This window comes from Somniosus microcephalus, chromosome 7, assembly GCF_052327205.1.
Source record: "Somniosus microcephalus isolate GS21.2 chromosome 7, FLI_Smic_1.0, whole genome shotgun sequence".
In the NCBI taxonomy this organism is placed as follows: Eukaryota; Metazoa; Chordata; class Chondrichthyes; order Squaliformes; family Somniosidae; genus Somniosus; species Somniosus microcephalus.
In genome coordinates, this window is record NC_140993.1 from 133,342,120 (window position 1) to 133,366,637 (window position 24,518).

General features: G+C 44.0%; 1 protein-coding gene across 1 annotated transcript; it reads right to left on the reverse strand.

The window, feature by feature from the left end:
- Positions 1 to 22,815: 22,815 nt before the first annotated feature.
- mos (MOS proto-oncogene, serine/threonine kinase) lies at positions 22,816 to 24,315 on the reverse strand. Its single transcript, XM_085992970.1, has one exon. It carries the CDS (start codon positions 24,003 to 24,005, stop codon positions 22,953 to 22,955), a length of 1,053 nt encoding a protein of 350 aa, XP_085849096.1. The 5' UTR covers positions 24,006 to 24,315; the 3' UTR covers positions 22,816 to 22,952.
- Positions 24,316 to 24,518: the final 203 nt, after the last annotated feature.

The following is a 24,518-nucleotide window of genomic DNA, read 5'->3' on the forward strand; positions in this document are numbered from 1 at the left end:
AGGGATCCACTGTTACCATTGCATGTGTGTCCTTTCACTGGATCCGCTCCGGTCCTTGTGCAATTGCATGGGTGCTGCGGTCTGAATGCTGCTTCGGCTCCTACTCACCCAAGCTTAGGGCGAGATTTCAGTTTGCCAGCAGTAGACTGATGTGTCAACTTGAGCCAAAACGCACTACAGACATAGTTCCAACCTAGAAAATCAGCAAAAGCTGACAACTCAAAAATGGGACAGACTATAGGCCTATGAGCAGGGCCACTGCTTTAAAGGTGACTGAAGTAGTTAAATTCTGCTTTTCTTATATGGAATTCCAGGATTTTTAACGTGTTTCATATTCTGCAATTCAGTTAATTTTCTATGAAAGCTGAAAGCCAATGGTCTTGCCTATGACAGGTGAAAACAAGTAGTTACAGAGTACAGTGAACATGAGCTTGATATAACTAAAGCTGCAAGCATATCCAATAATCCTAGCACCACTATTGCATTTACAAAATTGCATTTTTTTACAGTTCTGATTTAGACATGTCAGCCTTTGCTCACTGGTAATACCTTTCCTCTGAGTCAATGTTTATGAGAGAGTTGAGCATATGATCTTGGCTGACACTTCAGTGCAGTACTGAGGGAGTGCTGCATTCTCAGAAGTGCCATCCGTTGGATGAGATGTTAAACTGAGGCCCTGTCTGCTCTCAAGTGCATTTAAAAGATCCCATGGCACTATTCAAAGAAGGTCACTAAATATCTTCTGGTAGTTGAATGGTGAGAAGTTAGCCTGGGACCTTATAGTCAGCCATTTATACAGGATAAACCTACTTGGTCATATTAATCTATATGTGCAATTATATATAGAAGCAGAAAAGAATAGCAAGATACAAAACAGTATAATACTTAAAAATCAAAAAGCTAGAATCAATTCACAGGAGATTAATATACCCTTTTAGAAAGGTACTTAAAATATTTGACAAGTAACAAGATTTTTGGATGACACAGTCAGGTTTGTCTCTTTAATAAAGATGTAGCATGTGGAAGATGTAAGTTCCAGTTTACCCACAGAGTGTGAATTATTTTTTTGTCATAACTGAAAACTAGTGGTCAGTGCCATGGCTATATGCCATGTTGCTTTTTTCATGTTGCACATGCTGTACTTTTCTGCTTATACCTGTATGTATAACTGCACATGTAGTTATAGCAATGTTTGAAGTAAACAAAAAGAAATGGTCACAATCTTTACACCTGGAGGTGACTTGCTGATGATTGGAAATTGCAGCTTCCTCCATACATTTCCCTAGACTGGATTTCATACTTCGTAATGAAATTTCCTAATGGCTCAATAATCTGTCAAGACATACAATTATCAACTACAGACTTCTGGCATCAATGGGAATTCATTTTATCAGCTAACTATTTTCCTTAAGCGTTGATTGCTATTTTGTAATTTAGTGGCAGTCTTCATTTCAGATCTAATGATTAAAAAAATTAAGTAAAGAAAAATGTCCCTATGTCATATAATTATGCATATTTAAAATAATTAATTGGAAGTAGCTATCAAAAACTTCAAATGCCCTTTTTAGTCAATTGTTTCTAAATTGTTCATGTAGTGTTTCACTAGGGCATTGACTAACGTTTCATGCAATCCCCTTGCCTTGTTAGGATTCAAGTCTCCCAGGGAAATATAGCCATTACCAAGTAGGCTACCTGTGTTGAGTTGGAGATTCTCTCAAATTTAGTCCTACAAAGCTAAAAATTACTTTTGCCGATATTAACAGACAGATGATTAATATATTCGTCTGATATTCTGCTGCTGTATTTACGGCGACATTAACCTGTTTAAAATAAATGGGTTAATACCTGTACTAAAATAGCAGAAAAATGAATGTTACACTAACACAATGTGTGTTTATCTGCTATCATCACCAACAGTAACGTTGAGCCTAAAGGAACCTCAGGGTGGTCAGTCCAAGATGGGATTCATCTCTAGCTCCAAGTGGATTACATCCACTGTAACTGCTGGATGAGTTAATATGCTCCAAGTTTTGCGATCCAGTTACTCAGTATTCCATCTAAACTAACCCATTGCAGCTAGCATTACATGAATGCCTAATGGTTCTACTTGCATTTCCTGACAGATGGGCTATTTCCGCAGAAATTTAAAGAACAAAAGTAACAGCTTTCAGTTCCATTCAGTTTTTTGAGATACTATAATTCAATGGAAATTACTGTATGCTGAATTCACTATTAATGTGCTGATCATACTTTATCCTGCCCATTGTGATATAACTAGTGGTGTTCCGCAGGGGTCAGTGCTGGGTCCCCAACTCTTTACAATCTATATTAATGATTTGGAGGAGGGAACTGAGTGTAACATATCAAAGTTTGCAGATGATACAAAGATGGGAAGGAAAGTAGTGAGTGAGGAGGACATAAAAAACCTGCAAAGGGACATAGACAGACGAAGTAAGTGGGCAGAGATTTGGCAGATGGAATACAATACTGGAAAGTGTGAGGTTATGCACTTTGGCAGGAAAAATCATAGAGCAAGTTATTATCTTAATGGCAAGAAACTGGAAAGTACTGTAGTACAAAGGGATCTGGGGGTCCTGGTGCACAAAACTCAAAAAGTTAGTATGCAGGTGCAGCAAGTGATCAAGAAGGCCAATGGAATGTTGGCTTTTATTGCTAGGGGGATAGAATATAAAAACAGGGGAGGTATTGTTGCAGTTGTACAAGGTATTGGTGAGACCGCACCTGGAATACTGCATACAGTTTTGGTGTCCATACTTAAGAAAAGACATACTTGCTCTCGAGTCAGTACAAAGAAGGTTCACTCGGTTAATCCTGGGAATGAGGGGGTGGACATATGAGGAGAGGTTGAGTAGATTGGGACTCATTGGAGTTCAGAAGAATGAGAGGCGATCTTATTGAAACATATAAGATTGTGAAGGGGCTTGATCAGGTGGATGCGGTGAGGATGTTCCCAATGATGGGTGAAACTAGAACTAGGGGGCATAATCTTAGAATAAGGGGCTGCTCTTTCAAAACTGAGATGAGAAACTTCTTCACTCAGAGGGTAGTAGGTCTGTGGAATTTGCTGCCCCAGAAAGCTGTGGAAGCTACATCATTAAATAAATTTAAAACAGAAATAGACAGTTTCTTAGAAGTAAAGGGAATTAGGGGTTACGGGGAGCGGGCAGGAAATTGGACATGAGTCTATGTTCGGAACGGTCATGGCCCTGTGGGTAACGGAGTGGGCCCAGGGGCCGTGTAGCCTGGTTCTGCTCCTACTTCTTGTGTTTTAATTATGTGTTAGATTTCAGGCAGATGGTTCTATTCCTGTTCCTGGCTGGGGTGGAGATCACCTTTTACAGAAGGTAAGTACTGTAGAAAATATAGGGACAGTGATCTCCTGGACGAGTTTCGATCATCTAGATGGGTCGGAGAGGAATTTCCCAGATTTTTTTCTCCCAAATTGGCCATTGGGTTTTTTATCTGGTTTTTCGCCTCTCCCAGGAGATCACATGGGTTCGGGAGGGATGTAGCGTGATAGTAGATTTGAGGTTAGGATCTGATCAGCCATGATCTTATTGAATGGTGGAGGAGGCTCGAGGGGCCGATTGGCCTTCTCCTGCTCCTATTTCTTATGTTCTTATTAACCTGCACATTATGCATCACAGAAGAACCTTTTTATTGTGTGTATGATACCTCCGATAGTGGGAACTTCTGTTGCTGCTGCAAACAAGCTTCCTGAAAATGTTTTATATACTTTTATGAATACTAGAATGACAACTTCAGTTATATACATACTTTTCAAAACTCAAAAGTAGCTTTCATGAAAAATAGAAAATGGCCCTAAAAATGTATAGACGTCCTGAAGTGTGTACACTACTAACTCACTGATCAACACAGACCAACATATTAGACACAATGTTGGACTTATGTTTTGAAAAGCTGCTGCCTTCCTTACCTCTCATAGGAACAGGAGTAGGCCAGTTAGCCCCTCAAGCCTGTTCTGCCATTCAGTTAGATCATGGCTGATCTGTTTGTTAAATCCATTTATCAGCCTTGGTTCCATAATCCTGAATACCCTTACCTAACAAAAATCTATCAATCTCAGTATTGAAATTTTCAATTGATCTAGCCTCAACAGCTTTTTGGGGTAGAGAGTTCCAGATTTTCACTACCCTTTGTGTGAAGAAGTGCTTTCTGATATCACCCTTGAACGGCCTAGCTCTAATTTTAAGGTTATGCCTCCTTGTTATGGACTCTCACACCAGAGGAAATAGTTTCTATCTACCCTATCAATTCCTTTAATCATCTTAAATATCACAATTAGATTATCCCTTCATCTTCTAAACTCAAGGGAATACAAGCCTACTCTATGCAATCTGTCCTCATAATTTAACCCTTTTAGCCCCAGTAACATTCTGGTGAATCTACATTGCACCCCCTCCAAGGCCAATATATCCTTCCTGAGGTGCGGTGCCCAGAACTGAAGGCAGTGCTCCAGCTGGGGTCTAATCAGAGCTCTGTACAGCTGTAACATAACTTCTATCCCTTTGTATTCCAGCCCTCTTGAGATAAAGGCCTTTTAAATAATTTTTTGTTCCTCTCATAGAAACATAGAAGATAGGAGCAGGAGTAGGCCATTCGGCCCTTCGAGCCTGCTCCGCCATTCAATGAGATCATGGCTGATCATCCAAATTCAGTACCCTGTCCCTGCCTTCTCCCCATATCCCTTGAACCTTAAGAAATATATCCAACTCTTTCTTGAATATATTTAATGAACTGGCCTCCACCGCCCTCTGTGGCAGAGAATTCCACAGGTTCACCACTCTCTGGGTGAAGAAATTCCTCCTCATTTCAGTCCTAAATGGCTTACCCCTTATCCTTAGACTATGACCCCTGGTTCTGGACTCCCCGGCCATCAAAAACATCCTTCCTGCATCTAGTCTGTCCAGGCCTGACAGAATTTTATAGGTTTCGATGAGATCCCCTCTCAATCTTCTAAACTCCAGTGAGTATAAGCCCAATCGACACAATCTCGCCTCATACGTCATTCCTGCCATCCCAGGTATCAGCCTGGTGAATCTTCGCTGCACTCCTTCCATGGCAAGAACGTCCTTCCTCAGGTAAGGCGACCAAAACTACACACAATACTCAAGGTGTGGTCTCACCAAGGCCCTGTACAACTGTAGCAAGACATCCTTGTTCCTGTACTCGAACCCTCTTGCTACGAAGGCCAACATACCATTTGCCTTCTTAACTGCCTGCTGCACCTGCATGCTTACCTTCAGCGACTTGTGCACAAGAACACCCAGGTCTCTTTGCACTTCCCCTTCTCCCAATCTATTGCCATTCAAATAATAATCTGCCTTCCTGTTTTTGCCACCAAAGTGGATAACCTCACATTTATCCACATTATAGTGCATTATAGCTTTTAGTGATTTCTGTACATGGACCCCTAAATCTCCCTGCTCATCCACAGTTCCTAGCCTCTTGCCATTTAGAAAATACTCTGATCTATCTTTCTTAGGTTCAAAGTGGATGACCTCACACTTTCCCACACTAAGAAAGAAAGACTTGCATTTATATAGCGCCTTTCACGACCACCAGACATCCCAAAGTGCTTTACAGCCAATGAAGTACCTTTTGAAGTGTAGTCACTGTTGTAATGTAGGAAGTGCGGCAGCCAATTTGCACACAGCAAGCTCCCACAAACAGCAATGTGATAATGACCAGATAATTGGTTTTAGTGATGTTGATTGACCGATAAATATTGGCTGGGACACCGAGGATAACGAGGGGGGCACGGTGGCATAGTGGTTAGCACTGTTGCCTCACAGCGCCAGGGATCCGGGCTCAAATCTGGCCTCAGGCGACTGTCTGTGTGGAGTTTGCACATTCTCCCTGTGTCTGCGTGGGTTTCCTCCGGGTGCTCCGGTTTCCTCCCACAGTCCAAAGATGTGCAGGTTAGGTTGATTTGGCTATGATAAATTGACCCTTAGTGTTAGGGGATTAAATACGTGGGGTTACGGGGATAGGGTGGGATATGGTGCAGGCTCGATGGGCTGAAATGGCCTCTATCTGCACTGTAGATTCTGTGATTCTGTGTGATAACTCCCCTACTCTTCTTTGAAATAGTGCCATAGGATCTTTTTTGTCCACCCGAGAAGGCAGATTCTGAAAGACGGCACCTCCGACAGTGCAGCACTCCCTCAGTACTGCACTGGAGTGTCAGTCTAGATTTTTATGCTCAAGTCTCAGGCGTGGGACTTGAACCCACAACCTTCTGACTCAGAGGCAAGGGTGCTACCAACTGAGCCATGGCTGACACATTAAATGCCATCTGCCACAGTTTTGGCCACTCATCTAATCTATCAATGTCCCTTTGCAACTTTCTGCTATGCGTAGTTGCGACCATATTATAAAAAAGATATAGAGGCATTGGAAAAGGTGCATAAAAGATTCACAAGGATGATACCAGAACTGAGAATATACTTATCAGGAAGGCTGAATAAGCTTGGGCTCTTTATTCTAGAAAAGAGAAGGCTGAGGGGTGACTTTATGGAGGTCTTTAAGATAATGAAAGGGTTTAGTAGCGTATATGTAGAGAAAATGTTTCCACTTGTGGGGAATCCAAAATTAAAGGTCATAAATATAAGATAATCACTAATAAATCCAATAGGGACTTCAGGAGAAATGTCTTTACCCAAAGAGTGGTAAGAATGTGGAACATTCTACCATTAGGTGTAGTTGAGGCTAATAGCATAAATGCATTTAATCTAGATAATCACAAGGGAGAAAGGAATAGAAGGATATGCTGATCGGGTTAGATGAAGTATGGTGGGAGGAGGCCCGTGTGCAGTATAAATGCCAGCATAGACCTGTTGGGCCGAATGGTCTGTTTCTATGCTGTACACTCAATGTAATTCAATCTATCCTATTTACCTTACTTAGTGTCGTCAGCTCGCTATTCCTTCATCCAAGTCATTTATAAATATAATGAAAAGCTGAGGTCCAGATCCCTGGGGGACACCACTAGTCACATCCTGCCAATTTGAGTACATACCCATTATCCCTACTCTATCTCCTACCTCCTAACCAATTTCCTATCCAAACCAATAGATTGCCGCCAATACCATGCAGTCTCATTTTTGTTAACAGTCTCTTATGTGGAACCTTGTTGAATGCCTTGTGGAAGTCCATTTAAATAACATCTCAATTCACGAGTGGCAGGTTCTCCTTGAATAAATATTAATTACAATTGCTCATTGCAAGAAAACAGATATACATACAAATATTCACACTCTTGCTTAACATTGTAATCTGTATTGTAGATCAGATGCCTGCATCCTCAAAATATTCTGTGTCACAAGATAGTTATAGATAAGACCATTTAACCCATCTTATTTCTGCCATCCAGAGAACTCATAAGTCCTCTCATTTCAGCATCCTGTTGTCTCTTTAAAGATTCCAGGACTTTTGCTTCCACTACTCTATTTGGAAATGTATTCCGTACGTTCATCACTATGAAGAAGGATTTCTTGACATCAGTCCTAAATTTACCTTTTACTAGTTTTAATCTGTATCCCCTTGCTCTACTCTGGAAATTCAATTTAAAGTAATATTCTGGATTTACATTCTTCCATTCCCCTATTTCTTATACCTCTATAAGATCACCTCTCAGATGCTTCCTTTTCAGGATGAAAATCCCAAATCTCCCCCATCTTTCCTCATAGTTCAGCCTTTTGACACTATGGGCTCGATTTTGCCAAGCACCAGGAGGCGGGTTTGGAGGTGTGCAAGGTGGTAAAAATCACCAGAAATGGCGGGCGGGCCCGATCCTGCCTCCATCCCACTTCCGAGCAATTTTCCCAAATGTGTGTTTTCTGACCCCCTTTCCATCCCACCTCCAAGAAGTGGGATAGGCCGTTAAGGCCCTTAATTGCCTCTATTATTCCATTTTGAGGCCTTTCCAATTGTTAGACATTTCCCCCATCCTCCACGCCTCCTCTGGAACATGCCAGGTAATCCTGGCGGCCTCACAATTGGATTGCTTACTAACAGCTGCAGCTTCACCATTACAAAGGAGTTTTCACCGATGATCATTTGCAGGTGGCAGAACTTTGTTGTCTCAGGTCTGGGTGAGCTTTTAGCAGGCCTACTCATTGTTGTGGAAGTTTGGAGCCTGACACCCATCTCCAGTGTGACCTCCTGGGAAACCCCTCTCCCCACCTTGACTGAGCGCTTCCTCAACTGAGGCATATACCAGAAGCATGACGACCATTTAATTCCTTTCCTCCTGGACATCGGATTCAGACGAAGACCAGCCGCGGTAGCAGCAGAACCATGAACAACAGCAGCACCAACAGCAGGAGCATCAACATGAGCGCCAAGCTGCTAGTCACCCACCTGAAGCTGCACAGGCCAGAAGGCGCCAGCGCGCGACAACATTGGTGCCTCGGATGCAAGGGACGCACTCAGCTTGGCCAGATTTGGTGAGCCTGCACAAACACACACTTTCGTCTCGCACCTTCTTACCAGAGCATCCACAATGGACAAGAACCTGCGGATTCCTATCACTCTGACCATCATACTGACAATTGCAAGGCGCCCTAAGCCCTCAATGTGAGAGCCCTAGTTGTGAAACAACAAAGGCCACAACTTCAACAGTTTACCATCAAATCTGTTTATAATACAATGACAATGACGGCTGGTCCAAATACATTACATCACAGCACCCAAGTGACTACCCTTGTGACTACTTGTGCTTTATCTTCCTCTTACGCGTGCTCCTACGTGGCTCTTCCCCTGTGGCTTCAGCAGATGTGGATGCCCCTTGCTCACTTTCTTGCTGTTCCTGTCTCGACGCCTTTGGCGGCCATCCTCTGAGGTGGCGAACCTGTGTGGGCTCGCCAACAGTCTGCTGCTTCTGCGGCTGTGCAGGGGCTGAGACGCCCATCTCAGTTGGGTGAGGACTCTGGTTGGGCTCTGACCGAGGGTTCTGCAGTGGCATGGTCGTGTGAGCGCTTGGAGAGGAGCCCCCACTTCCTTGTTCTCTGCCACCAACATCCCTCTCATGGGTCAGCTCCACTTCAGAGCTAGCAAGTGGCTTGACAGCACCTTACTGCACTTCAGGGGGGTCATGAGGACCCATTTCTGCAATGGCAGTCCTACTCCAGAGGACTTCCATGAAGGTCTGGTTTGTATGCTCAATAGCTGACCATTGCTCCTCAAGAGAGGTAATTCTAGTCTGAACAATTACCATGTTTTCCATACCCTGGCGACTAAGCTCCTCCATGGCCGTAGCCATCCTCTCCTCTACCGTAGCCATCGTCTCTACGGTAGCCAGCCTTACCACAGAGTTAGCCATCCTTTCCAGAGAGGTTGCCATCCTTTCCGCGGTGATGCGTTCATGCCTCCACAAAGGCTCTGCTCATGTTCGCGATGGACTCCTCCATTCACTCCACACTCGCAGCGACCCTGGAGACAAAACCTGCCAGAGACTCCTGCACCTGTTCCTGGAGTTCCAGCACCGCTCTCCTTCTGGATGGACTCGGAGGCACAGGGTCGACATGCAGCTGAGCCGAGCTGGCAGAGTCCTGCGCCCTCTGACGAGGACTCTCCACTGCTGACCCTGTCTCCACAATCTGCTGATGCTCACTTGTGAGCTGTGATACACCAGGTGCCAACACTACTCTATCTCGCGAAGGTCCCACCGAGGTGTGAGTGTCTGCGCTGGTGCTGGGTGCGATGAATTCTGCTGACGCTGCAGCTTCCTCTGAGGAGTCTGGAAGCTCAGGCCCTTCCTCCTGGACAGTGGGGATGGGGGCTTTCGATGGTCCTGTGGGGGAGTAAAGGAAAGAGTTAGAGATGTGAAGTCAAGGTTACATGCACATTGAATAGTGCAGATGATCATAAGTCAATCTGTTAGAGCATCAGATTCATTATCAGTGACTTATGCAATGTCAATGAGAGAGATGCCAAACTATTCTGTCACCAGCTTGCTGTGATGCGCCCGTCTGTCCGTCCCCCACTTGGGTATCGTCCTCGATCCCAGCGATTTCCAGGGCTGCCACCTCCCAGGGGGTAAGCTGGGCTACTGAAGGTGGCCCTCCTCCTGTCATGGCTCTTTCCCTCTTATTGTGGGCTCTCTTTTCCTGCAATGAGGGACACAAGTGGAGTTTGAGTGAGAATGAAGGAGTGAGTGTAGAGAATCCATAGCATAGATGCTTAGAAGCATACAAAGGACCCTCCCTGTGTGTTGTAAGTTATTGTTGTCATTGCATCACAGTGATAGGGAGTGTGAGGGCTGCATGGTCGAATAGTTAAGTGAATGTGACCACAGAGAGGTAATGGGTAAGGGTGCAGGGATGTAAGTGTCAAGTGGGATGTGGAGGAAGAGGTTGGCAAAGCAGAGTGCTGGTGAGAAGAGGCAATGGGGATCAGATTGAGGGTGATGGGAAAGTCAAACTCACTTTTCCTGTGTGGAGAAGGTCATGAAACCTCTTCCTGCATTGCAGCCAGGTTCTGCGACTCATTGAAATGGAGTTGACCTCCTTGGCCACTTGCAGCCACACAGCTTTTGTCTGCTGGGGTGGCTTTTTTCTCCCTGAGGAAGGGAACAGCACCTCCTTATTACATCTGGCTCCGTGCACCAGAGCTTAGAGGGAGGGCTCATCAAACTGAGGTGCACACTTTTGCTTGATCGTTGACATTGTCGGGAAATCAACTCCTTCATAGAACTTGCAGAGCCTTTGCAGTCTCCAGAGGAAGCAAGGCTGCTTGCAGGCCTTAAATCTAGCAGCATTGATGATGTCATCGGAGGCGACTTTCTGTATGAAAAGACTCATTGGGCCAGGAGTTCCCACATGCAGGAAATCAATTGCCCAATTAGGGGAAAATCCTACTTTTTCAACATTTCACTTAGGAGTCGGGGTCCTGACATGCCCCAGCCCTAAGGATCAGTCTTGTGGGGTTTTTTCTACACTGCCTCTAGTGCATGAAAGACTTGTGTCTTGGTGACTAGAACTGGTCTCAAAATTCCCACATTCCCCAAAAGTTATGGATAAAAGGGACCCTGTATGGACAAGTTATTTAAAAAAGGGTACCCAAAATGGCTTCTGCAACCTCATGACCAAAAGTACAGGATTTTAAAAGCAAGGCCCTGCAAAAAGGCAGGCACTTTTCAAAACCTGAAACGAAACCTAAAATGCATGAATCTGTGAAAAGACCTTGTGGAGCCAGACAGCTAGGTAAACACAGAATATGCATTCATTCACCTTGGAACAGATCAAGTCAGAATGGGCCTAATCGAGACCATTAGGTTTCTGCATATATAATCGGTAACAGCTCATAGTAGCCATCAAGCCAGGATGAGGACAGTTAAATTTCATAAACAACAAACAGCCAGGACATCGAAGCCATTAAGCACGGAGACAACCACCCCAGAAGTCGTTAAAGTAAATGGCTGTAATCATTTTAAACGAGCCCGCCAAAAGTTATACAAAGGACTGACCTGATTTGGCGCGCAGATAAGGGATGAAGCAGGTATAATTGTAGGCCCACTGCTAGTGATCGCTCTCTTATCTCTGGCCTCTTATCTCTTGGCCTTTGCCTCCTGTTCTCGCTTCGTGCCTTGTGGCGGGCTTTCTTCTCGCTCCCCGCGCCGCTCAACATCAAGGACGCCCATTATTACACTGAGGGCCACACGCGGGAGGAGAACGAGACCCGAATCGTAAACACACAGGACACACGGGGCCACGAACAGACGAGATGAGACGAAGGAAACGGTAAACCGGTAAAGGCAGAGAAGGGCAGCGGAAAGACGTGTTGGGGGAAAAACGCCTAGTTATAAGCTGGTGTTTGATGAATAAGTTGACGTTTGAAGCATGGATAGCAGCGTCCATGATGAATAAACTGGCGTTCGAAGAATGGGCAGAAAAATCAGTTTGACAGTATAAACCGCCAACCGAGCCCCAACCGTTATAAAACCCGTCAGCGACTAAGCCGCCCGAGGAAGAAGACCCAGCGCGACTCGACGATGACGTTAGCTGAGGAAAAGGAGTGTGATTCGCATAAACAACTCCATCGCCGCGCCCTGTGACCACGTGGTGACGAAGGATCCCAAAGGACAGCAAGAGTGGACCCCAAACTCACAACCGTTAAAAGTCAACAGGTTTCGAATTGGTGAGCATAAATCCCTGGCCACTCATAGCTTAATCTAGTTAGGTATAGGGGGTGGGATAAGGATAAGGGGATTTTAATGTGTTTGTTCCCTCGATGTGCCGTGTGTTCCCCATTCCCAAATAAGTGTATTATCTTTTTATATGCCTGTAATTATCTTAGTAATTCTCAATATTGTGATCTTGTCTTGCCTTTAATAAAAATTACAGTTTTCTTGCACTGAACCACTTGTCTACTCGTTTTTCTGTACCGCCGCCTGTACCTGTGTCTAGAACCCAGGGGGTGTGGAGCGATTCGAACCGCTCAGAGACAGTCGGGCAGAGCTGACTGGGCACACGCCAGAACCCCCTACAGGGGGCAGTTTGAGTCAGCTATAATTTGTAGACAGGAATTTTACATTTCTCACTTCTCTTAACACAGGTAATGAGAGCCAATTGCAATTGTTTCTGCTGGTGATAGTGCCACTTGTAATGGATAGAAGGCCCTCCTCATGAGATCAGGGACCAACATTGGTTCCAGTAACACAAATTAACTACATATGTGACTCTTTCTTGATTTTTATGTCCCTGTAATATCAATCCTCCCACTCCTGGGGAGGTTATAGATAGATCTCAGTGAAATGGATGAAGTAGGACAAGAGTGAGACCTTTTCATTAGCAAATGTATGTAATCCCAAACAGTTTGAGTAACTTGCCTTCAAGTACCCATAGTTAAATATTTGGGGTTTCAAGCAGTGGCAAAAAATGTGGACTACCCTCCCTTTCAACCTATGGACACAAGACAGAAACCATCAGGATTACCATCAGCTCTTAAGTTAATTACTTGGTGTCTATGCTTCCCAATGGGTTCCCACAAATCTTTAGGGCCTTGAATCGATTTTTTAATAGTTATTTATGGGCACTGAGGTAAGCAGGTTTCAATTTACCAATAATCTCGCAAATACAGGAGGAATATTTAGAGAAAGCGATTTTATGTTGATTGGGCTGAATTTTCTTATCTGTTACTCTCCAATCTTGGACAGTTTTAGAATGGCTGGAAGAGGAAAATGGGTGGTGACATGTTCTGCCAAGTTCTTGTCTCTTACAATGCTGTAAACACTTTCTTCCAAAAAGATGAGTGCTGGAAGAGGGTCAGCAGGATAAACTGGCAATCGAGGTCCACGACAGGAAGAACTTACACTGGAGAACCCTTTGTCAACTGCAAGTCATCTACAGGCAGATATAACAAACACTTTTCCTAAGTTAACTGTGGCCACTGCAACAACAGTCATAGCTCCATGTTTCCCTTTCCAGAAAAGCCAAATCATGCAAAAACAGAGATTTGGTTCTCATCTGCAACTTCCATGCCTATTATTTCTAAAACATTCTTCAAGCCATTCCCACAAGCAGGCGAGAAAAAGTCTGCACAGATACCATCACTGCAAACAATTCTTTAATGAACAAATATCTGTGTGCCTTCCTACTCTTTGGTTCCCCTTAGTGCCTACAACTGTGTGTCTTTTCATTCCAAATCTACTTTCTTTGTTGCTTTGTCAGTGGCAGGAAGATGATCATTTCTTCCAGGAGCCTTTGGGGCTTGAGGTCACCCTCGCCTCAGGGCAGTGGAGGCCACAGAAAGACCTATATGACACAGCCTGCAATCTTTGTTGAGAGGGCACTGGGTACTTTCTGTCACATGTGCAGGGAAAATTGGCCCTTAGTGTTAGGGGGGATTAAATACGTGGGGTTACGGGGATAGGGCTTGGGTGGGATGGCTGTCGGTGTAGGGACCGGGTGCTACGGTTTGGATGATCAGCCATGATCTCGTTGAATGGCGGAGCAGGCTCGAAGGGCCGACTCCTGCTCCTATCTTCTATGTTTCTATATGTTTCTATGGCAGGAAAACACATAAATAGTACTGTCTTGAGAGACAGCATTATCATGGGAGTACACAGCTGCCAGGTGACTAGTGTTAGGCCTTAGCTCCAGTTAGCCACTGAGCAGAGGGAAAGCTGCCCAAACAGTACAGATCAGATCTTTAAAGCTCTGAGAGACATGACTGTATTCCATCTCCAATTGCTTGTAGGTCAGAAGAGACAGCCCTCTCCACTCTATTACCAAAGATGTCTAAACCAGTATTCACAGCTTTCATGCCAGATGTTGTTGGTGTGATGTGGTGGGTGTAGCCTGTGGCGCAGCCATGGTTCCACCTGCAGCATATTCTGTGTCATGGGATAATGGAAATGTACAAGACCAGAAGAAACTACTATGGCACATCTAGTACGTCCCACTGTCTAAGTATGTCTGATGCTCTAAGAGCATACTTTTAATGCAGAACCCATAATACCTAGTTCCTGAGCATCCTCAACTGAGGACAGACATCTGCCCCACCAATCAACAATGACTGCCTCCTGATCTTTCAGCCCCACCTCATCCTGGGCACTCATGCTTTGTGTGTCACCCTGCGTGTCTCTAGGCTGGTACCTAGGAAAAACAGTGAATGGCAGCATGGGAAGAGGATCTAGGCAGCCCTGAAGTAGAGGAGCCAGATTTCTCCTGCTCCTCCTCTGCTTGTTGCTGTAGCAGCTGTGTAATGGAACCCAAAAATAAATTGGGACAGGGAAGTGGTTGTAGTGGTTATAATACAAATTTAAAAAAGGTAAGAGAAAATAATGGGACTCATGATAGTCAAATCTCCAGGATCTGATGGTTTCCAACAACAACTTGTATTTATATAGCGCCTTTAACGTAGTAAAACATCCCAAGGTGCTTCACAGGAGTATTACAAGACAAAAATGACACCGAGCCACATCAGGAGAAATTAGGGCAGATGACCAAAAGCTTGGTCAAAGGTAGGTTTTAAACATAGAAACATAGAAGATAGGAGGAGTAGGCCATTCGGCCCCTCGAGCCTGAGATCATGGCTGATCATCCAAATTCAGTACCCTGTCCCTGCTTTCTCCCCATATCCCTTTAGCCTTAAGAAATATATCTAACTCCTTCTTGAATATATTTACTGAATTGGCCTCAACTGCCTTCTGTGGTAGAGAATTCCACAGGTTCACCACTCTCTGGGTAAAGAAATTCCTCCTCATCTCTGTCCTAAATGGCTTACCCCTTATCCTTAGACTGTGACCCCTGATTCTGGACTCCCCCACCATTGGGAACATCCTTCCTGCATCTAGTCCTGTTAGGATTTTAAAAGTTTCAATGAGATCCCTTCTCATTCTTCTAAACTCTAGCGAATATAAGCCTAATCGACCCAATCTCTCCTCATACGTCATTCCTGCCATCCCAGGTATCAGTCTGGTGAATCTTTGCTGCACTCCCTCCATGGCAAGAACATCCTTCCTCAGATAAGGCGACCAAAACTGCACACAATACTCAAGGTGTAGTCTCACCAAGACCCTGTACAACTGCAGCAAGACATCCTTACTCCTGTACTCGAATCCTCTCGCTATGAAGGCCAACATACCATTTGCCTTCTTAACCGCCTGCTGCACCTGCATGCTTACCTTCAGCAACTGGTGCACAAGGACACCCAGGTCTCTTCCTCTTTTCCCACTCTCTTGCCGTTCAGATAATAATCTGCCTTCCTGTTTTTGCCACCAAAGTGGATAACCTCACATTTAGGAGTGTCTTAAAGGGGGAAAGAGAGGCGGAAAGCTTCAGGGAGGGAATTCCAGAGTTTAGGGCCTAGGCAGCTGAAGGCACATCCACCAATGGTTGAGTGATTATAATCAGGGATGCTCAAGAGGGCAGAATTAGAGGAATGCAGATATCTCAGGGGGTTGTGGGTCCGGAGGAGATTAGAGATAGGGATGGGTGAGGCTCTGGAGGGATTTGAAAATAAGGATGAGAATTTTAAAAACCAAGGCGTTGCTTAACTGGGAGTCAATGTAGGTCAGCGAGCACAGGGGTGATGGGTGAACGGGACTTGGTGTGTGTTAGGACATGGGCAGCTGAGTTTTGGATGACCTCAAGTTTATATAGTGTTACAAATTAGGGGCAACTAAAATGTATATGGTTAAACAAATGAAATTGTGATGTGAAAAATACTGTGTTTAGATGATTGTATTAGAGCTCGAGGTAAAGTGTCTTCTGACTAGTATTAGAGTAGCTGGAAAGATGCTTAAAATTTGCCTATGTTTTTGGTTCCCTGCAGATGTTATAACATTCCACACAGTGGCAGTCACATATGACCTGGCTTCCCAGGCTAGCTGTCTGTGTGCTAGGAAGGCTGCTGACTATCTTTAATTTGGCCAACCAAGGCCCAATGCCTATATTTCTCCCATTACCACGAATAACCATATTATAATGCTAAGTTAGGATTTTGACTCTGTTTAACAAAAACTGCTTGCTCAGATGCATAAGTTAATCAGTGTGTGAGAATAGAAGAGAGGATATCTTTGGGAATTTAAATGATTCATTCCATGGTACAATAGTCCAATAATGGAATGAAATAGTTAGTTTGCACAGCTAGCTGCATGAACAACTTTGAACATAAATAACTGATAACGAGCAGCTACAAACAATCTGAAGGCCGAGCCGGGTATATCTTAGAAGGTTGTTAACTCCAAACTTGGGAGGACAGGGCCAGATAAGGGGAAAACAGTCCTCGGCATATTCTACCCCAGGTCTACACCTAAAAAAAAAGTATAAAAGAAAGACCTGAAAAGCGGTGGAGTGGAGAGCTCCCGAGAGTGGATCCACGCTGACTTTGGTCTAACATTCTTGGGCAGTTCAAGAAGAAAGAGACACGCGAGACGAGAAGGAGAACTGTTCGCATATGCCAGCTGTCTGTCCGATCAGGGCCGGTACTCACTGCTCGACACGGTCGTATGTTTTTGCTGTATGCCACCTTAAACTCCGATTAAACTCAATATACCCACTATATTGGCTGCAGTCGATCCTGATTATTCAAAAGACCAGAGATAAGTTAATTACAACAGTAGGGTTGAACATGGGAGGCCAGCCAAGAGTCACACCAGAGTATTAAAAAAGGTGAGGAAATTGTAGATGCATTAGTCATAATTTTCCAAAGCTCTGCAGATTCAAGAATTATGCCTTTGGATTGGAAAATTGCAAATGTCTGTCCATTATTTAAGAGAGCGAGGGAGAAACCAGGTAACGACAGACATCAATTTAACATCAGTTGTGGGGAAGTTACTGGAATCTATCAGCGAGAATGACAGAGCATGGATTTGTAAAGGGTAGGTTATGTCTGAATAATCTAATTGAATTTTTTGAGGAAGGCACTAGCATGGTGGATGAAGTGTGTCAATGGATGTTGTGGTCTTCCAAAATGCATTGGATACGGTTCCACAAGAGATCAGCAAAAATGAAAGCGCACAGAATTGGAGGTAAATTTGTGACATGGGTCAGTAATTGTTTGGGCGAGTAGAGATAAGTGGAATGTACTTTGATTGGCAGGCTGTGACAAGTGGTGTTCCCCAGAGATCAGTACTGGGTCCTCAGCTTTTCAACATATATAGTAGCAACTTGGATGAAAGAAACTCCAGTATGATTTGGACAGGTTGGGTGATTGGGCAGAAGCATGGCAGATGCAATATAATGTGGATAAATGCGAGATTATCCACTTTGGTGTCAAAAACAGGAAGGCTGATTTTTATCTGAATGGCAATAGATTGGGAGAAGGGGAAGTGCAACAAGACCTGGGCATCCTTGTGCACCAGTCGCTGAAGGTAAGCATGCAGGCGGTTAAGGCGGCAAATGGTATGTTGGCCTTCGTCACGAGGGTTTAAGTACAGGAACAAGGATGTCTTGCTGCAGTTGTACAGGGCCTTGGTGAGACCACATCTTGAGTATTGTGTGCAGTTTTGGTCACCTTATGAGGAAGGATGTTCTTGCCATGGAAGGAGTGCAGCAAAGATTCACCAGGCTGATACCTGGGATGGCAGGAATGACTTATGAGGAGAGATTGGGTCGATTGGGCTTGTACTCACTGGAGTTTAGAAGAATGAGAGGAAATCTCAATTGAAACTTATAAAATTCTAACAGGACTAGACAGACTAGATGCAGGAAGGATGTTCCCGATGGTCAGGGAGTCCAGAACCAGGGGTCACAGTCGAAGGATAAGGGGTAAGCCATTTAGGACAGAGATGAGGAGGAATTTCTTTACCCAGAGAGTGGTGAACCTGTGGAATTCTCTACCAAAGGCGGCAGTAGAGGCCAATTCATTAAATATATTCAAGAAGGAGTTAGATATATTTCTTAAGGCTAAAGGGATATGGAGAGAAGGCAGGGACCAGGTACTGAATTTGGATGATCAGCCATGATCTCATTGAATGGCAGAGCAGGCTCGAATGGCCTACTCCTGCTCCTGTCTATGTTTATAGAGCTGTATATCCAAGTTTGCAGCTACACTAAGTTAGGAGGCACAATAAGTCGTGTAGATGGGAGGAGAAAGTTACAATAGGACAAAGACAGACTAAGTGAGTGGGCAAAACTATGGCAGCTGGAGTTCACTGTGGGCAAATAGGAGGTCATCTGCTTTGGATCAGAGAAAGATTAATCAGATTTTTGTTTTAAAAGAACTAGGAGTTGTGGAGGAGAAAAGGGACTTGTGTGTCTATGTACTCAAGTCATTAAAAGCTAGTTCTCAGGCACAGAGTAATCAAAAAGGCTAATGGAATGTTGATCTTTATCTGAAGGAGGTTGGAATAAAAAAGTGAGGGAGTGATGCTTCAGTTGTCGAGCACCTTGGCATGGCCGGATGGCCTTGGAGATGGAGCATGCGGTGTCCACCGGCACGCTTGAGGCCTTCCGTGACCAGTGGGTGCCGCGGGGACTGGAGTGCATCATCACCCATACAATTTTAGTTTAATTTGTTAAGTTTTATTTAAAGTTTTATTAATTTACAGTCGATTTGTTTAATCAAAAAAGAGAACAGAGCCTTGGTCAGACCCCATCTGGAGAACTACATTCAGTTTTGAACACAAACACTAAAGAAGGATATATTGGCCTTGGAGGGGGTACAGTGTAGATTCACCAGAATGACACCAGGTCTTAAAGGGTTAAAATGAGGACATTGTATAAACTCAATTTGTATCCCTTTTCATTTAGAAGGTTGAGGGGGTGATCGAATTGAGGATTTTTAAAATAAGGGGGGATTTGATAGAGTACATATGGAGAAACTATTTCCTCGGTTGGGGGAAATCCAGAACAAGTGGGCAGAATCATGCATTCGAGCTAGGCCATTTAGGAATTAAATCAGGAAACACTTTTTCCACACAAAGGGTAATGGAAATCAGATATATATCTATATCTCTATCTCCCCCTCCCTCCTCAAATGCCATGGATGCTGGGTCAATTAAAATTTTAAAACAGATCAATAGATTTTGTTGGGTAACGGTATCAAGGGATATGGAGCAAAGGCAGGTAAATTGAGTTGAGGTACAGATCAGCCATGATCGAACTGAAAGGAATGGGATTCAGGCATTCAAGCCAATGTTCCCAAACATTAGTCCGCCAACCAGTACGTTTTTTTTTTTAAACTCTAGTTCTATTATTTTTGACTTGCTTGGTAATCTTTCATGTGGAACTTTATCAAATGCCTTTTCAAAGTCTGAATACAAACAGGGTTTAGCAGTCAACATGGGTTGTCACGTCAAAGAAATCAAGGAGGTCGGTCAGGCAAGATCGTCCCATCAAAAGCCATTAGTAAGTTATTGTATAGATTCAACTTCACTCCTGATAATCAATTTCATTACTTTTACATAAATTGAAGACTAATCGGTCTGTAGTTATCGGTATTGATAGTGCCCCTTTCTATATTTTACTTTCCAAGGCCATAACTATTTCTTTACGCTCAGTTAGCACATCTAGCCACCTTTTAATGTGTCTTATTAAAATGAACATTCCACAACAAGGACACGCCAACTTAATTTTCCCACCCCATCAGCTCCCAGTTTGTTCCTCCCATTTGCTCTTTATTTTACAGTTTATTGTGTTGCTTCTGACTCTGTTCCTCTAGGTGCCCTTTTTAAATGTTGGCTTGCCCAAGTGGACTTTTTAAACAAGCAGATCTCCCCATCCCCCTTAATTCAGGCCAGCAACCATTTATACTGCATTCAGCCTTATGAGAACTAAATTTGTTTCTCTTTTCATCAACACTACATGGAATCAATACAAATAGGGTTTACCAGTCAACATGGTCGAGGGGGGTGGGGGGTGTCATTCAGCCAGACTGCCTGCCTCTCTTCTGCGGCCACGTTCACACCCGGGTGGCCCTGGAGATGGATCATGCGGTGTCCGCCGGCACGCTCGAAGCCTTCCGCGACCGGTGGGCACCGCAGGGACTGGAGTGCATCATCATCTCTAACAATTTTAATTTGTTAAGTTTCATTTGATGTATTTGTTTATTTATTGCAACAAAAGAGCAACCCCGACAACAATGGGTGGGAGGTTAAAATTTCTCCCTCATTAGAAAAAGATAGGAGCAGGAGTCGGCCATTCGAGCCTGCTCCGCCATTCAATGAGATCATGGCTGATCATCAAAATTCAGTACCCTGTCCCTGCCTTCTCTCCATATCCCTTTAGCCTTAAGAAATATATCTAACTCCTTCTTGAATATATTTAATGAATTGGCCTCCACTGCCTTCTGTGGTAGAGAATTCCACAGGTTCACCACTCTCTGGGTGAAGAAATTCCTCTCATCTGTCCTAAATGGCTTGCCCCTTATCCTTAGACTGTGATCCCTAGTTCTGGACTCCCTGGCCATCAGGAACATCCTTCCTGCATCTAGTCCTGTTTAAAACTTATAAAATTCTATGAGATCCCCCCTCATTCTTCTAAACTCCAGCGAGTATAAGCCCAATCGACCCAATCTCCTCATAAGTCATTCCTGCCATCCCAGGTATCAGTCTGGTGAATCTTCATTGCACTCCCTCCATGGCAAGAATATTCTTCCTCAGATAAGGTGACCAAAACTGCACACAATACTCAAGGTGTGGTCTCACCAAGGCCCTGTACAACTGCAGCAAAACACCCTTGTTCCTGTACTTGAAACCTCCAACATACCATTTGCCTTCTTAACCGCCTGCTGCACTTGTGCACCAGTCACTGAAGGTAAGCATACAAGGGCACCCAGGTCTCATTGCACTTCCCTGTCTCCAAATCTCTTGCCATTCAGATAATAATCTGCTTTCCTGTTTTTGCCAAAGTGGATACCCTCGCATTTATCCACATTATATTGCATCTGCCATGCTTCTGCCCGATCACCCAACCTGTCCAAATCACAGGAGTTTCTCGGCATCCTCCTCACATCACACGTCCACCCAGCTTTGTGTCGTCTGCAAACTTGGAGATATTACATCTAGCTCCCTCGTCTAGATCATTTATATATAGTGAATAGCTGGGGTTCTAGGACCGATCCCTGTGGTACCCCACTAGTCACTGCCTGCCACTCAGAAAAAGACCCGTTTATTCCAACTCTGCTTCCTGTCTGCCAACCAGTTCTCTATCCAAGACAGTACCTTGCCCCCAATCCCATGTGCCTTAACTTTACACGCTAATCTCTTATGCAGGACCTTATCGGAAAGCCTTCTGAAAGTCCAAATACACCACATCCACTGGTTCTCCCTTATCTATTCTACCAGTTACATCCTCAAAAAATTCCAGTAGATTAGTCAAGCACGATTTACCTTTTGTAAATCCATGTTGACTTTATCCAATCCTGTCACTGTTTTCCAAGTGCTCTGCGATTACATCTTTTATAATGGACTCTAGCATTTTCCCCACTACCGATGTCAGGCTTACCGGTCTATAATTCCCTGTTTTCTCTCTACCACCTTTTTTGAATAGTGAGGCAACATTAGCTACCCTCCAATCCATGAGAACTGTTCCAGAGTCTATCAGTTACTGATCAAATTCACAGATACGAACCCACTACCCTGCAGGTTCCAAATTCAGAGATACGAACCCACTCCCCCAGGGTCCAGCTACCAGGACCCATGACTACAACTTGTGCTACATGACTGGGGAGTTTTGATTTGGGAAAATGTTGCACTAGTCATGACCTACAGCTTCAGCTAGCCATCACATTTAAAGAAGCTTGCTAGCAAACATTAAAAGCAGAATACTAACCTGGAATGAGCTTAGAGTCTGGAGTGAGTGGGTCACAGACACTATTCCCTTCTAATCGCAGTAGCAGTTCTTCAAACTGGATTACAAAAAGGGTCTATTCGACTTTCTGGACAACCTAGTTTATTTAAATACATTTCCACCTATGCTCAAAATTTACCTTATGCATGCTGTGACAGGGGCCAGGTAGTAAATTAGATAGTGCCAGCTGCACAGAGGGCACTGGTTACTAATCAAATGAGTAGTTCCAGTATAACTGCACTCTTATTATCCGAACTAAAGCTGTAATAAAAGGCAGACACACTTCAGGCAATTGGAAACATCCCTGCAAATTCTAGTATGGACAGCAGGATGCCCTGCGGAAAGTGAAGGCACACTGACAGGGTAGATAGACTTGCTTTGCAGCCGTTGTGGGATAGGACGCACTCGAACGTCAAATTATATGGATTTGCTAGTCCCTTCCTCCCCTCCAATTGCCGTAGTTCTACTAGAATAAAACACAATGGGGATTTAGGACCGAAGAGTGGAATTATTATTATTATTTTTTTAAACCTTGAAATTTAAATTTTCCTTTATTTAGACAATACCAGTTAGTTGTTTTGTTCAGAACAAGGTCTACAACATTAAACAAGACTTCTTTTTTTTTTTTAAATTCGATATGTACACATTTAAAAATACATTAAGTTCATGTTATAGCTGTGCCTCCAAGTTATTAATACTTTCCAATAATTGTTTTGCACTAGGCCTGTCGTTTGGTTCAACTTCCCAGCAGTGATCGATGACTGATCGAATCTTCCGGCCCATTGAGGACTCATTGAAAATAGCTGAAAAAGACGGACGCCGGTTGTAAGCCACCACCGCATACACCACACACTGGCGATCGCCCGAATAGGGCTGCTCTCTGCTCATCATCTGCCAGAGAGTAATCGCAAAGGAGTAAATATCAGCCTTTAAAGTAGCACCGCAACCTCGCAACAGTTCAGGCGCCCGGTGGGTGTAGGTACCAGCAAGGTGGCGCAATTGGACATTGGGAGTCAAGTCATTGCCGGTCGCCAACTTGTGAGAACATCCGAAATCTCCAATTTTACAGCGTCCCTCCTCCGTAATCAACACGTTGGCTGGTTTTAGATCCAGATGGACAATGCTGTGAGAGTGGAGGAAATTTAATCCACTCACAATGTCACTTGAAAACTTTAAACAGCCTCCCATGTCCAACGGGTCTGTACAGTTATAAATCCGATGGTCCAGGCTTGTTCCTCCTGCATACTCCATGATGATCGTGCCCACACTATCCTCAACCTTCGGATCTGCGGGGACCGACGTGGTGGCTGCTACAACTTTCACAATATTCTCATGGATCAGGTGCGCGACGTTCAGCTCAGCCCAGAAACTCTGCCTAGCAGCCAATCTGTTCTTCGTGCATTTTCTCACTTTCTTTATTGCTACAGTTTTACCATAATAAGTGCCCTTATAAACCCACCCGAAACCGCCTGAACCCAAAAGATCAAGTAGCTGTAGTTCATCCCAAATTACCGTGTACCAACAGCGTCGCGGTAACGCCTTATACTGCTTTGTAAAAGAGAAGTGTTGAGCCTTTCCTTGGAGCTGGCTGGGGCTGCTACACGGCCTCAACATTATGGCAGGCGAAAATCCTTTCGGTAAAATGCGGTGAACTGGGATAGGTGACGGCATTATTACCCGCCCGGCATACACTAAACAAGTGAGAGATGTTGACTGCAGCATTTTTTTTATATTGCTGACATTAATTGATGTTTAAATGAGTTCCATCTGCACATTGTTAGCAAAGTCCGGCGCTCGCGGGACAAATTCAGGGCATCCTCTTTTGGTGAAACCATAAATTTAACAAATTCAGGGCACTGGAGAAGACCAAGAATGAACATGTGGGATTCAAATAGTAGAGAAATCAGTTCCAATGACACATTTCATTTCGAACCAGTCCACTCGGGTCATTCTCTTAGTTCAAAGGAAACGTGTTACCAATTAGCAAGACAACTTGGTGATGATCAGAACATCGAATGACCGCAAAGGTTTTCGAAAGGCGATTTGCTCTTTTTATTCATTATTAAATATGTAGATTACTTGTTAATTGGAATCGTTAAATACCCTCCATAAACAGTAACTTCTTAAGAGTATGGGTAATTCAAATTATACTTCATGCCTAGATTTTTCTCCAAACACTGTTCGGCTCGGTAAACGTAATTTTTGATTACAAAAAATAAAATAAATATCAACAAA

Bases quoted from the DNA above. Each gene is read 5' to 3' on its own strand.
- mos (XM_085992970.1), bottom strand. From the start codon at position 24,005: ATGCTGCAGTCAACATCTCTCACTTGTTTAGTGTATGCCGGGCGGGTA.